This window comes from Chinchilla lanigera, unplaced genomic scaffold, assembly GCF_000276665.1.
Source record: "Chinchilla lanigera isolate Chin_1 unplaced genomic scaffold, ChiLan1.0 scaffold00119, whole genome shotgun sequence".
NCBI lineage: Eukaryota > Metazoa > Chordata > Mammalia > Rodentia > Chinchillidae > Chinchilla > Chinchilla lanigera.
The window spans coordinates 670200-685643 of record NW_004955520.1 but is presented as its reverse complement, the minus strand read 5'-3'; the positions used below and the strand labels follow the sequence as shown (position 1 = coordinate 685643).

The 15444-nt window shown below is 35.0% G+C and overlaps 1 protein-coding gene across 16 annotated transcripts in view; it reads left to right on the top strand.

Annotated features, from left to right (window-relative positions):
• The window catches only part of Dnah14 (dynein, axonemal, heavy chain 14), a 317770-nt gene that overhangs the window by 50167 nt on the left and 252159 nt on the right, over positions 1 to 15444 (top strand). For 15 of the 16 annotated variants that reach the window (XM_013507038.1, XM_013507036.1, XM_013507035.1 and 12 more), the window contains 4 exons: positions 9476 to 9602; positions 9883 to 10150; positions 11896 to 11941; positions 12028 to 12125. In XM_013507038.1, coding sequence (XP_013362492.1) covers positions 9476 to 9602; positions 9883 to 10150; positions 11896 to 11941; positions 12028 to 12125 — 539 coding nt within the window. The remainder of the gene's footprint in view (positions 1 to 9475; positions 9603 to 9882; positions 10151 to 11895; positions 11942 to 12027; positions 12126 to 15444) is intronic. The other variant, XM_013507034.1, reaches the window with a different exon arrangement.

The following is a 15444-nucleotide window of genomic DNA, read 5'->3' as shown; positions in this document are numbered from 1 at the left end:
ATCTGGTTACCATGTAAAATACAAGGTGTTCACTGAATTTGAATTTCAGATAGACAATGAGTGATTTTTGTACATAAATATGTCCCAAGAATCACCTATACTAAAATTATTTGGGAGGTATCTGAAATTCAACTATCACTGGGTATCCTGTATTGTTATTTGCTAACCCTGGCAACCCTAAGTAGAGGTGTACAGTATCTTTCAAGCTCCAAGCTATTCTTACAGATAGGTATGTGAGGAAGATCCTGCAAGGAGCCATGAAGACTGATTGGAATTTGAGTCAATTACAAGAACTATCCATTGAATATTTCCTGTACTGAAGCAATTATTCAAAAATAATTTTTCAACCTTCTATTTAGATACTATTGTTAAAAACAATACATTTTTATTTTCTACAATGGGATCTATCTACTGTAACTTGTGAAACAGACAGAAAATGTTAATTGAAATGGTGGAATACTTTATGTCCAAACTAAAAAATTTGACAGTATCATTTTAGTCAAATCAGAGTTTCAATATCACAACTATTGCTGAAAATACATAATTTCATAAAAATTTGAAAGCATTTTAAAAATAATCTATTCTTTTTGTGTAATTATTATTGATCTGCAAAGCTTACACCACTTATCTTAGGCCTCATAGCTGGTTTGAGCCAGTGCTGGGATTTCAGCCTATGCAGTAACACAACCATTTAGGAACAGCACATTATAATGTGTGTTCTAAATATATCTTTAAAAAGATATTGGAAATATTGACAGAGTTAATTCTTCTCAGAGAAAATTTGGAAAACAAAAATCACCCTTGATTGCGTCACTCAAATGCAGTGTCCTATCATTTTTGTATAATTTCTCATAGACATTTCTGATACCTTTCCCTAGTGTCATAATCCTTGTGTACTATTTTGCAGCTCATTTTTAGACATATCATGTCTTCTGTGTATTTTTTTCTTGGTATCTTGAAGTGTATAGGTTGTGGTTCAGATGATTCCAAATGTGGATCTCTGTTTTGTCTCTGGCTTGTTGTGTGTCTTTGAGTAGCTGTTAACTTACAGAAGTGAAGTAAATTTTTATACTTCAGTTTTCCTCATCTATAAAATGGAGAAAACAATGACACCTACATCATGACATTGAGAATAAACACAAAATAAATGCCTGATAGGCATTATAGTGATGTTCATTTGGAAAATTGCTACTTACATATAAAATATCTTGATCATTTTCTATTGTTACCCTTTTTTTTCCTTCCAAATTCCCTTGATCCCTCTATCTCCAAGAATCCACCTTCTTGTTTTCTATCTTATTTATTTATTTTTTTACTAATTTATATTTTAGCTTCCTCATACAAGAGAACACAGTGGATATTTAGCTTTCTGAGTCTGGCTTATTTAGCTTAAGATAGTGGTCCTCAATTCTGTACATTTCACTGCAAATGACATGATTTTATTCTTCTTTATGGATGAATAGTACTCATACCTATAAAACATTTCTATACATATATATTACATTTTTGTGTACATTTTCTGTATCCATTTTTCTGTTGGAGGGCATCTAGGTTCTTTCCAGAGCTTAACTGCTGTGAATCATTCTGCTATAAAAAGGCTATGCATGCACCACTATAGTATGATATATTTAATTTTTCTGGGAATATACCAAAGAGTGGTAGAGGTGGGTCAAACAGGATTTCTATTTTTAATTTTTTGAGAAATTTCTAATGATTCCCATAGTGGTTTCACTAGTTTACAGTCTTACAACCAATGTAGCAGGATTCTCTTCTTCCTGCATCTTTGCCAGAATTCACTGTCATCTGTGTTTTTGATGATGGTCACTCTGGCTGGGGTGAGATGGAATCTCAGTGTAGTTTTGATTTATATTTCCCTAATGGCCAAAGGTGTTGAACATTTAAAAAATATATTATTGGACATTTTACTTCTTTTGAGAAGTATCTGTTCAGTTCATTTGCCCATTTTTGACTGAGTCATTTGGTGTTTGAAGCTAGGTAATATTTTTTAATTCTTCTTACTTTTTTATCAGAAGAGTAGCTAACAGAGATTTTTCTTCTGTTCTGTAGGTTATCTCTTCACTCTTCTTATTGTTCCTTTGATGTGGAAAAGCTTTTTTAAAATTTTATTTTAAAGAGAGTAGTAAATGAGAAACAAAAAAAAAATAGAACAGTAGCAGTATACTAGTATCACGAACATAAACAAAGCAAAGCAAGAACATTCAAAGTGATACAGGGTCTCAAGACAAAATAATACGTATCAGCAGTGGTTGTTACATCACATATCACTGTCCTCAACTACATTGCTCAGATTACCAGATGTAAGAATGGAAGATTGCTCATGCTGTTTTTGTTTGTGCTATTGGAGTTCTCTTCAGGGAAATCTTAGTCTGTGCAAAGTGTCTTCCAGCAGTTTCAAAATTTCTGTTTTTATATCTAGAGCTTTGATTTATCTTGACTTTATTTTAGTACAGGGCAAGACTTAGGGATCTAGTTTCAACATTTTGCAAGTGTATTCTCCAAAGTGTGTTTTTGGTTCTTTGCCAAGATGACTGTAAGTACATGGTATTGTTCCTGTATCTTCTTTTCTATTAAATTGGTCTACATGAGCCACGGGTAGGGAGCGCTGGTCTTCGGACCAGCTCACTCCCTGCCTCGTAGGCCCCCAGAAGGAGGGCCCCCGGTGCAGGGGGAGCTATGTGGCGGCGAGCACTGTTGCACACTGGCCCTCAGGCCTACCACCGCCGCTCAATTGAGAACCACCATGACACAGAGAAACAATGACACAATTGGCCCACCATGCACCGGCTGCAGATGCCCACCCATGGACATGTGTGAATCATTCAAACATGGAAAAAACCCTGGGAATACATGCCATACAATGGGCCACTCTTGCTCCTGCCATTGAGAACCAGAAAGGTCCAGAGCCAGCGGAGGAGCAGCTGCTGAACAAGGACTTGGAGAACATGAGAATGCAGACTAAGTCCGAGGAGTCAGAGGTCCTGTGGACTGGGGTCATGAGAGCAACTCAGAAGCTGTAAACCAGGAAGACCTTGCACAATACCTGCAGAGACTCCCTGGAAGCCATTCTTCCCCTGACAGTACAGGCTGTGGTGGAGCTCCGGAGAAGTCTGCAGCAGGATTCCTGCTGCCTGTGCTGACAGCTGGGGAGAGGACACTAACTGGTTGTGGGGTCCCAATGTGATGGGAGGCTGGAGAGAAAATGCTACAAAAAATGGCTTTCACCCCAGACAGCTTACTTGATTTTTGACAACCCTTAGGCTGTAACTACTTGTTAGATCCTTCTTGCGTATCTCTGTCTTCCTGAGAAACCACTTTGAAGATACCACCATGTATTACAACAGCCACTGATATTTTCCTACTAATCTATCCATAACTCTGTAATGTTTGTATTGTTCCTATCCTATTCCATAAATGGATGTATGTTTATTATTATGTTTCCTAGAACAACCATTGAGAATAGTGAATGATTATTCAATTGGTCACTCATGTATAGCTCTATTTATTTTCTTTAGAAGCCACTTTGAAGATACCAAAGTATAGTACAACAACTATTGATAATCTCTTACCTCTTTTGTCTGTAACTCACTATTATTTGTGTATTTGTTTTCCTGAGAAACTATCTTGTAGATAACAATATGTAAAACAATAACCATTGATAATTTCCTACCACTTTGTGTCTAATTTGGTAAGCCCCCCTTATTATTATGTTATCCTTCTTTTACTCTTTAAAATTAAAAAAAAAATGGTCTACATGTCTGTTTTTGTGCCAGTAACATGTTTTGTTACTATAGATTTGTAGTATTATGTGATTTGTAGTATAACTACAATACTACCTCAGTTCATGAATTTACTTCATTCCACAATTCTGGAAAAACTGGCCACATTTGTATTCATGCAGGAAAGATGGCTGTGGTCCTGTTTGTCACCTGATGCAGAGTTCACAAACAGAAACAAAATTTTGCTAGATACTTCTCTTTGCAAACCAAATTGTCTGCAAAATGTTCATGAACCGAGGTACTACTGTATTGTGATGCCTACAGTGTTTTCGTTTTGTTTTTGGTTTTGCTTAGGAATATTTTACCTATTCTGGATCCTTTCTGATTCCATATGAATTCTAAGATTGTTTTTCTAATTATGTGAAGAATGTTGTAGGTACTTTCACAAGGGTTGCATTGAATTTATAGATTGGTTCTGGTAATATTGCCACTTTTCATGATAATAATTTTTCTCATCTAACAACAAGGGATGTCTTCCTATTTTCTAATGTCCTCTTCAGTTTTTTTATTCAGAGTTCTGTAAATTTTCATTATAGAACCCCTTCAACTCCTTCATTAGGTTGACTCCTAGGTCTTTAATATTTTTTAACCTATTGTGAGTGGAACTGTTTTCCTGCTTTCTTTCTCAGTGGGTTCATTGTTGGTGTACAGGAGCACTATTGATTTTTGTGTGCTTATTTTGTATCCTGACATTTTGATGAATTTGTCTATTCGTTCTAAGAGTTTTCTGGTGCAGATTTTGGAACTTATATAAAGAATCTTGTCATCTGCAAAGAGATAGTTTGAGTTCTTCCCTTCTTGCTAAAATCCCTTTTGTTTCTCTTCCTTGATTGCTTTGGCTAAAGTTTCAAGTACTATATTGAACAGGAATGGTGAGAGCTGGCATTCTTGTCTTGTTCCTGATTTTAGAGGGAAAGCTTTCACTTTTTACTCATTTATTATGGTGTTGAAAGTGGGTTTGCCATAAATGGCTTTTATCAGTTTGAGGTAATGCTATTTTATACACCTTTTCATTATGGTTTTATCATGAAGGAATGTTGGATTTGTCAAAGCCTTTTTATGTGTCTGTAGCGATGATCATGTGTTTCTATCCTTACTTCTGTTTATGTGGTATATTACATTGATTGATTTACATATGTTGAACCATCCTTGCACCTCTAGGGTGAAGCCAGCTTGATCATGATGTACAATCTTTTTAATGACTTGTTGCATTCTATTTGTGAATCTTTTGAGGATTTTTGCATCTGTGTTCATCAAAGAAATTGTAGTTTTCTTTTATTGTTAAGTCCTTTTCTAGTTCTGGTATCAGGGTAATGCTAGATTCAAAGAATAAGTTTAGCAGTGTTCCTTCAGTTTCAGTTTCATGGAAGAATTAAAAGATTAATAACCATAGTTCTTCTCTGAAGGTCTGGTAAAATTCAGCAATGACTGCATTGGGTTCCAGACTTATATTAATTGGCAGGATTTTTATTACTGTCTCTATTTCATTGCTTCTTATTGATCTGTTCAAGGTTTTTATATCTTCTTGGCTCAGTTGTGGTAATTCATATGTGTTTAGGAATTTATCTATTTCTTCCTGATTTTCTGATTTATTGGAATATAAGTTTACAAAGTAGTTTCTTCTAATCCTCTCTACAGTGGCAGTGTCTCTTGTGATTTTGTCTTTTATGTGTCTAATGGCATTGCTCAAGGGGACGTAAATAAACAGACCAAGGATTTAAAGAAGAAGATATTCACCAAACTTAAAGAAGACATGGACAAAAGGCGGATTGAATTAACCAGTACAACACCAGATATGAGTGACCATGTTAATAAAGAATTAGAGATTATGAATCCAAGCAGAAATCCAGGACTTTAAAAATTCATTGAAAGTATGGGCAACAGGAGTGATCATTGTTAGGAGAGAATGTCAGAACTACAAAACAAGGCTGTTTGGGGATCATGCACTGAGTGATAACCTGAAATAGTAAAACACTATGGAAGCTAGATTCAACAGCTACTGGATAATGAATTTTAAAAACCCCCAAAACAGAAAACAAAATAACCCCTTGGAATTGTAGGCTTTAAGGAAAGATTAGAACATAACACCCAAGTTATAAAAAATATATTCACCAAAATTGTAACACAAACGTTTCCAATTGAGGAAAAGAATTCAGTGTCCAGGTAAAAGGCATACAAAACCACAAATAGCCAGTCAGAAATAAACTTCACCATGACACATAGTCAAAATCCCAAAAATTCAGCACAAAGAAAGAATACTAAAAGCTATTGGAGAAAATACCAAGTAACTTATAAAGGCAAGAAACAGAATAATAGCATATTTCTCAACACCAAACCTCAAAGCCAGGAGAGCTTGGTGTGAAGTTTTTCCAGCCCTAAAAGAAAACAACTGGGGACAGTACAGTCCCAGGCCTTCATCCTGTGATGGGAATGACACAGTGCCAGGCTGCCAGCCCATGGTACGACCATCCACCAACTCCAAGCCAGCTTTGTTTTGATTCCCCTTGGCATGGGGCAGCAGAGGTGTAGTGTAACTGACCAACCTAATCCTGGACAAGGACAATGCCTGGGGATATTACAGTTGAATGGGCCAATAATAGTCCAAGTTCTTGTGTGAGGAGAGAATTGCCAAGCATATATCCAGTAGTAAGTAGTAAGTAGCAGTGTTTATTGAAGATCATGTGAACAAAGGTGTAACACAGACAAAGAAATGTGCCAGGGTGACAGAAAAGCATTGCACAAAGGTCAAAGTAGCAATAGCAACAAAAAAGGGGAGGCCAATAACTGAGGCTTTTAGAATTTAGAGGGCAGACGTCTCTGCTTTAGGTACCTCCCACTGAATCGCCAGGTGTGACTGACTGAGTGATAGACAGCGTGCTAAGTCATCTTGGGGGCTGTTAGCATGCATGATCATCCCAGAATTTACTGATCTTAATTATGTTTACGAGTTATAGTGCCTATTTTTGAGTATTACATTGTGTATTTAATGTTCTAAGATATACCATACACAAAAAATTATTGAATAAATTTGACTAAATTATAGTTTTTATATTTCTTGTTATAAAAATTAATGGAAAAAATCCAATTTTTGGTCATCCTGTATTTAAATAACTAGACTGATAAGTGGTTAACACTATGCTATTACTCTTGAATACTGTTTTAGTTTTAGTGGGGGTCAATTTCTATTTAGTAGATAGTTACTGTAGGTCAACATTTGGTTAGTCTTAGTGTTTATACAATAGTTACAGATCTCTTTTCTGTGGTTAAGGGTAGCACATTATTGGTTCTTAAAATTTTTGATGCTATTATTTTTGTTAATATTATTAGTTTAGCAAAGGTGACAGAGTTGTTGCTATTATTGGTTTTCATTGAATGCCAATATCTGGATTACCTTAGTGTCACTATTGTCATGAATAATACTGTGGTCTATTTCTGGAAAACTGGGTACTAGGCCAAATATATTGCAACTTCTCCTCCCAAATGGAGGGAGGTGGTTGGATCCTGGGACAGTGGCAAAGGCCAGCAGTTAAACTGTTCCCAGGGACAGGCAATGCTGAAAAGTAGATATTAACCAAAGAGGTCTCCATATTCAAAACAAAGCTTTCAACTGTATTCCACCAACCTCAGCACAAAAAACAGACAGACAGAAACATGAGAAGAAAAAGCAACAAAATGCCTCCAAAAACTCCCTACTCCCCCAAAGTGATCCCTGGAGCATCTCAGGGGAGGAAAACAAAAGCCACACAGCTGAATTATTCAGAAGGATAACAAAGGAGATAACAAAACAGATTAATAAGGTTCTTGGCAATATCATAGAAGATAAAACGAAACAGGTAATAGGCCTAATAAACAAAAAAATCGGTGAGTCTACAGAAAACACAAATAAAAACCTAAGTGAACTAAACAAAACATATAAACATGAATGAGCAGCACAGAAAAGAATTAGAATCCACAAAAAGGTACCAAACAGAAATTTAGGTAATTAAAAATTCTATCAAAAGTATGGGCGACAGAAATGACCAATGTGAGGACAGCAGACAGGGCTGTGGTCAGTGACCAATTAATGAGTAAAACCTTAAGAACAACAAGAGAATATGAAAAATGGGTCCAACAGCTGCTAGATGGTGCAAGACTAAGATTATTTGGAATCAGTGAAAAATCAGAAGACAGCATACCCGTTTATAGAAATAATATCAGAAAACTTTCCAAATATGGGAAAAGAACTTAACACAGGTTAAGTGAGACATATAGAACCCCAAATAGCCAAGATCAGAAAAGACCCTCTCCATGACACATCACAGTCAAAGTCCCAGAAGTCTGACATACAAGAATAAATGCCAGTCTTGATGAATATATCCTGCAAAACATGATTTGATTTTGATTTTTAAGTGAACCGGATAGTTTCTGTCTCATAGTTGTTTGTATTTCATTAAAAACTAACATACTATTATGCCTTGCTTTTCTTTTGTACTTTTTATTTATTTTACTTTATTATTAGTTTTTCTGTTTCCCTTTCTCTATTTTCCCATTTTTGGTGATTTTTGTCTTTTGATCAGACTGAACATGTTCAGGAAGGTTTGACCATAGAATGATTTGTCTCTTCACTCCCAGCAGTCCCTCTCAAGTGAGTTACCGGTTTTAGTTTGTTTATGGTTTCTCCATCTTCTTAACCACATGATTAGAACAGTATTTCTATAAAATGCTTTCCAATAAAATGCTGTGCTTTTCTATTCTCTCCTTCAAGACTTACAGAGTACTGCGACTTTCTACTTTTATTCATTGTTTAAATATGAGTGTACAATTCACTGGCATTAATTACTTTCACAGTGTCATGCAACCATCACTACTATCCACTTCCAAAATGTTTTTCTTAAACTGAAGCTCTCTATTAACAGTAACTCCATCGTATCCCCTACCTCCAGCCATGGTACTATACTTTTTGTATCTGAATTTATCTATTCCATTTAGCTCATATAAGTGAAATCACACAATAGTTGCTTTTTTATGTCTGGCTTATTTCACTTAGCATGATATCTTCAAGGTTCATTCATGTTTAAGCATGTATCAGAATTTCATTCTTGTTTAAGATTAAATAATATTCTACTTGCAGGTAATCTGCACGTTATATTTGTTCATTTGTTAGTGAACATTTGGGTTATTTTCATCTTTTGGCTATTATGAATAATGCTGTTGCAAACACTGGTTTGTAAGTATCTGGTTGGGTTCCATTTTCAGTTCTTGGATAATATACCTAGAAACACAGTTGCTGCATCACATGGTAATTCCACATGCAACTTTAAGGAACTTCCCTACTACATCCCTACATCCTACTCCACAATGACTGCATCATTTTAACTTGTACCAGAAGTGTACTAGGCTTATAATCTTTGCCAACATTATTTTCTTTATTTTTAGTAATAATCATCCTAGTGGAAATGAAATGATATCCCATTGTGGTTTTGATTTGTTTGCCCCGAATGGTTAGTGATGTTAAGGATCTTATCTTGTGCTTATTAACTGTTTGTATATCTTTGGAGAAATGTCCAGTCCAATCCTTCATGTATTTCTAACCTGGGTATTTGTTGTTGTTGAATTATAGAAGTACTGTACCATATTTTAAGATTAATGAGAGATATGGTTTTAAGAAGATTGTTTTTTATTCCCATTTCTTAATCTAGAACACACAAGGATGACTTTTTTTTCAGTGAAAATATGATAAGTGATTATGAAGAACTCAATAACTCAAATACAAGTGCTTTTTCTATTCAAAAGTCAGAAGTAAAAACAGACATTGATTTTAATGAGGTAAGATATTTTGTGAAAATGTAGATTATTTATGTAGGCAAATAATAATTTTTGGAGTTAAAACTATGATTTATGATAAGTACAGTTTCTCCCCCCCCCATACTTCCTTTGTAAAAAGCTACAGTAACACCTATCTCAAATTTTTGACATTTATTTTGCATTTAACTTGCTGATTTTAACATGTAAGTATAGTTATAATTTACCATTTAAAGTTTATTACCCTTAATTAAGAATTCTATTATATATTGTTATTGGCACACTAACATATCTGTTAAATTAGATTTTAAATAAGATTAAAGTGGGGAAGAATTTGAGAAAATCATATGCACCAATATTTGAAGTAAATCTACGCTTGAGAATTCCTTCTGAGAGTGATTCTTCAGAAAATTTTGAAGAGAATTTTTATGAGCCTGAGCAGGATCCTGAAAAATGTGTGACATGTGAAGATAAAATGTCAGAAAATAGTCCTGAAAAAGGTTGCTTATATGAACTCCCCAAAGCCAAGAAACCAAAAAATTTCATTTTAAACCTTGAAGATATTCTTTCAGGTAAGACAAATGAGACCATTAAAAAGTGAAGGGAGGAAAGAAATAGAAGACAGTAGAAAGAAACTGTTAATGAGCCCTTGATTGATCAATATTGCATGTCTCTGTTTTCATGAGAAACCACTTTGAAGATACCAATATGTAATGCAGCAAGCATTGTTAATTTCCTACCACTTTGTTTGTAACTCTGTATTGTCTATGCTGTTCTTTTGCTATTTTGTAAAAGGTTGTCTGTTAATGTTTTCCTCCTTTTAATTTTAAAATAAAAAAAGAAATCAACCAATAACAAATGCTGGTGAGGCTGTGGAGAAATAGGAGCACTTCTCCACTGCTGGTGGGAATGCAGACTGGTAAAATCACTGTGGAAATCAGTTTGGAGATTCCTCAGCAAACTAGGACCAGAGGTTCCATTCAATCCAGCTATTTCCCTTCTGGGTATTTTCCAGAAGAACTGAAAACATCATATCACAGCAATATATGTGCACTCATGTTTATAGCAGTACAATTTGTAATAGCTAAATTGTGGAAGTAACCCAAATGCCCATCAAGTGAGGAATGGATAAAAAAGATGCATTTTTATACAATGGAATATTACTCAGGTATAAAGAAAGATAAACGAGGCTTTTATAGGTAAATGGACACAAGAGACCATACTCCTAAGTGAAATAAATCAGACCCACATGTGTAAACACCATATTGTCTCACTAGTGTAAAAACCTGAAAGAGTGAATAAAAATTAGGTATGATAGATAATGTGAAATGAAAGGAAATTGCTCAAAACTAAGGAACGACTGGGATGAGGGAAAAGAGAAAAGAAAGAAGGGGAAAATTATATATGTACACAAAAGATAGCTAACATAGTTGTACTACTGACTTCTATTGCTCTATTGAAAGGGACAGTTAATGTTTAGTTGTTTGATCAGTCTTACATGTCCATATTTGTTTACCTGAGTAACCAATTTGGGGATATCAATATGTATGTAATACAATAGCCACTTTTAATTTCCTATCACTTTGTCTGAAATTCCGTATTGCTTGTACTGTTCTTGTGTTAGTTTGTAAATGTATGTGTGTTTGCTAGTATGTTCTTGTTCTTTTATCTTCAAAATTTTTTTTTTAAAAATGAAGGGAGGAGCTGGGGATTTAGCTCAGTGGCACAGCACCTGCCTGGCAAGCGCAAGGTCATGAGTTCAATTCCTTGTACCAGAAAAAACAAAACAAAACAAAAAAGAAAATAACAGCTGGAAAATAAGGAGTGGAAGTTATAATAATTTGTATACTTTCAATTTATATATTATTATTATTATAAAGTTTAAGATAAACCATGCTAAAAGTGAGGAAGGAACTTAGAGATCACTTGTGGCACAAATGAATAGAATCACCATTCTTAATGATCATCGCAATACATATACTCTGTCATTAAGAGGGACCTAAGGAATACCATCCAGAATGTTTGCTAAAAATGCTGTCTCTTAAGCAGCATGTATGGCTCATTGGTACAGCACTTGTCTGGCATACTACAGAAGGTTCTGCAAACACAACACAAAACAAAAAACAAATAGACTCTCGGATTCCATCTCAGACCTTCTTTCTCAAATCTGGGTGCCAGGGTATACTCATTAAATAGTACTTTTCTGACGACCTCTGTAGTTTAGGTATTTGAAAAGCGCTAACATATATGACATTGTAATTTAGCTGTTATGAATACTAATCAATTTTTAACTTTCTCTTTCAATTGATTCAAATAGACACAGAAATCACAACTGAGTTTGAGAATGTAAACATGTACGATAAGTATGAAACATTTTTTCCTTACAAGTAATAATTGTATTTTGTTAGTTACTACACTCTCCTGAAATATACTTTATTTTTTCTCTTAGATATTCAGAATTCCCTACAAATCTCTTTATGGATCCAAACAGATTGGAGTTTTCAATAAAAATTCAAAATATGGTAGAAAATATTGAAAAGCATATAAGTAAGTATTTTAAAAGTAAAGTGCAATGAGCATCTGATACTTTTACCCAAAACTGTGTCAGATGTAGATTATTAGGAGAACCTAAATTCTGTGTTTGTGATCAAGAAATGTTAATTTGGGGACCGGGAATATAGCTCAGTGTCATAGTGCCTGCCTGGCAAGTGCAAGGTCCTGAGTTCAGTTCCCAGTATCAAAATAAAATGTTAATCTGGAATTATGTGATGATGTGTGAATTATACACATAGCCATAGAGTGTATATAAGATAAAAATTAAGAAAACTGCTTGAAATTTTGCAATTATGCATTACAGAATTTTATGACATTAAAACAAATACATAGTATCTCATATCACAGCATAACAAAGGTATTTTCCCCACCATAGGTAGATTTTAAAATAATTTTTTCCAGCTGTATGTACACAATCTAAAATTGTATGACAACTACTAGCCTGACCTAAGAATGTATTCCTTTCTCTCAGTAACTTTTACAAAAATTTTAAAACAATAGGACCCCTGGATGTTCCTTAAATGTTGCCTTGTTCTTCAGTCATAGGACCACAGTTTGCTGAATTCAAAGGGCCCTTGTTCCAGTTTAGCCCCAAATCTCGTACTTGATTTCTTCTCTACAAGCTCCAGCAGTTTGGTCCTGTTCACTATGCTTTGTAACTATCAGTACCTGTTAAAACGCTTTTGTCTCAAAAACTAGCTGAAATGCAACCATGTCACTTGAAATCTCATACTTAAAGTTTGCACTGTATTAAGATGAAACATACACATCAAGAAGTACCACTAAGTTCTCATTCTTGCATGGTCTATTTGTGCATCAGCTAGATAAGGATCTCCTGCTAAGATCCAGAGATGCTGGATCTTACAATGTTATACCCTTATAGACATGATAGACTGCTGTGGCCTCTTGTTCAGATACTCCCCTCCCTGTTCTCCTCAGATTTGTCTATAGATTTGTTCCACTGCTCTCAGTACTCACAGGGAGAAGTCAGCTTTGCTTTTCTTTGGGTAAACTTGTTACTTCTGCCCAGTAAGTTATCACTTGGAGTTAACCATTTACTACAGTAAAGTTAGATGTGTATCATTCTCGGCCGGGGATATAGCTCAGCAGCACAAGCACCTGCCTGGCAAGTGCAAGGTCCTGAGTTTGATTCCCGGTACAAAAAAAAAAAAAAAAAAAAATGATGTGTATTATTCTATACTAATCTTCTTAAAAATTCAATGCAACTTTCCAGTTTTAAGAGCTAATCTTTTTATTAGTCTCTCCCTGTGTTCTTTTTTCTCTTAAAATTTCCTGTATTGGAACATCTGATGATTTCCATTTCTCTGTCATGAAATATTTTTACCCTTTGATTTTCTAAAGGTTTTTGTTATAATTTTAAAGTTGTAAATATAATACAGAATTCTTGTATGCTCTTCACATGTTTAGTCTAACCATAATTAATTATCAAAACTAAAGTATTAAACGGGGTGTGGTGCCTCACACCTGTAATCCCAGCACTTGGGAGGCTGAGACAGGAGGACTGCTTTGAGTTTGAGGACAGCCTGGTCTACATAAATGAGTTCAAGGCCAGCCTGCACTACATAGTGAGACCCTGTCTGAAATAATAAATAAATAAATAAATAAATGAATGAATAAATAAATAATAAAAAAACCGTAAAGGATTAACATTAGTAGGACAGTATGAAGGTTTTCATTTGGATTTTCTTGGCTGTTTTACTAATGCCTGGTTTGTGTTCCCAGGATCCAGTCCAGGATCACACGTTGCCTTTAGTAGTTACATCTCCTGAGTCTTTTCTAGTCTGTCAGTTCCTCACTCTTCCCTTGCCTTTCATCATCTTGAGACTTTAAAGAGAACTGATAATTTACTCTATAGACTGTCCATCGATATAGCACAATCTGTTGTTACCTTCTGATAAATTTGAGGTGTGTTTTTGCAGAATACCGCATGGATGTGATCTTCTGAATGAATCATCTCAGGTGTATAGGATGCTGACGTGCTAACTGTGGCCACTTGATTAAGGTGGTGTGTACTAGGTTCCACCACTATAAAGCTACTGTATTTTCCCTCATAATTAATAAATTTGAACAGATTACAAAGATCTTGTTTCCACTGAAAATTTCACCCATCTTTCTCTTTTGTTGTAATACTGTTCATACTGATAGACCTGACCTGAGTCCTGCACCTCAAGGTTCATTCCAGGCTCTCCTTTCTGCAGCTCCTTTTAACTGGAGAAATCTGGTGCATATAATCAACATGATCGTTACTTGTTATGCCTGAAAAGTGACTCAAGCACTGTATTGCTGTTTCAGTGTCTGTGAGAAGCTCCATTTTATCTAAAGTACAGTTTGGGTACAGTAGTTTTTTTCCAACCTTGCAGTTTCCATTCCAAGTACTGTTTTCCAAAGTTACATGGGTCAACTTTCTTTCCCACCATCTTCAGTGAGGTGATTAATTCATTGGTAACACAGTCAGATAAATTTGTGAAAACCTGTATTCCACTGTGGGTTCTTCCAACATGCTGATTTTTTAAAAATTTTATACAATAAAACCTACTCTTTGTGTATGTGATTTTATGAGTTTTGAAAAATGCAGAGTTAATGTATTTGCCATCACAGTTTCAAACAAGATAGCTGTCACTCCTAAATCCCCTGCACACTCCTTGCATGGTTGTGCCTTCACCTCCGGCAGCCATTGATCTGTGTTCTGTTCCTTTTATTTTCTTTTTTCCACAGTGTCATATAAATGGGTATTTAGCCTTTGAATCTGGCTTCTTTCACTTAGAAAAATGCATATACATTTAATCCATGTTTTTATGTGAATTGAAACTCTCCTTTTATTGTTGAGTTTTATTTTATTTTCTGGGTGTACCACAGATTGCCTTTCCATTTAGATCTGATTTGTTAGGGGTGAGAATTTTGGATCAAGTGGTAGGTATATGTTTAATTTTATGAAACTCGCTACACTGGTTTTGCAAAGTGGTAGAGTATTTTGCATCTCTGTCAGCAACAGAGCAATCTAGTTTCTACACATCCTTGACAGAACTTGGGGTCATATTTTCTTTTTAATTTTAAGCATTCTACTAGGTATGTAGTGATATCTCACTGTGGTAATTTGTATTTCACTAGTACCTTTTCTTATCCTAATTTGCCATCTTCTTTGGTCAAATGTGTCATTAGACTTGCTTCACCTATTTTTTAAAAATTGGAATGATAGTCTCCTTTGTACTGTGTTGTGAGAGATGTCTGGATCAAGTCCTCTATCAGATATATGACTTGCAAACATTTTCTCCTGGCCTGGGCTTTATCATCT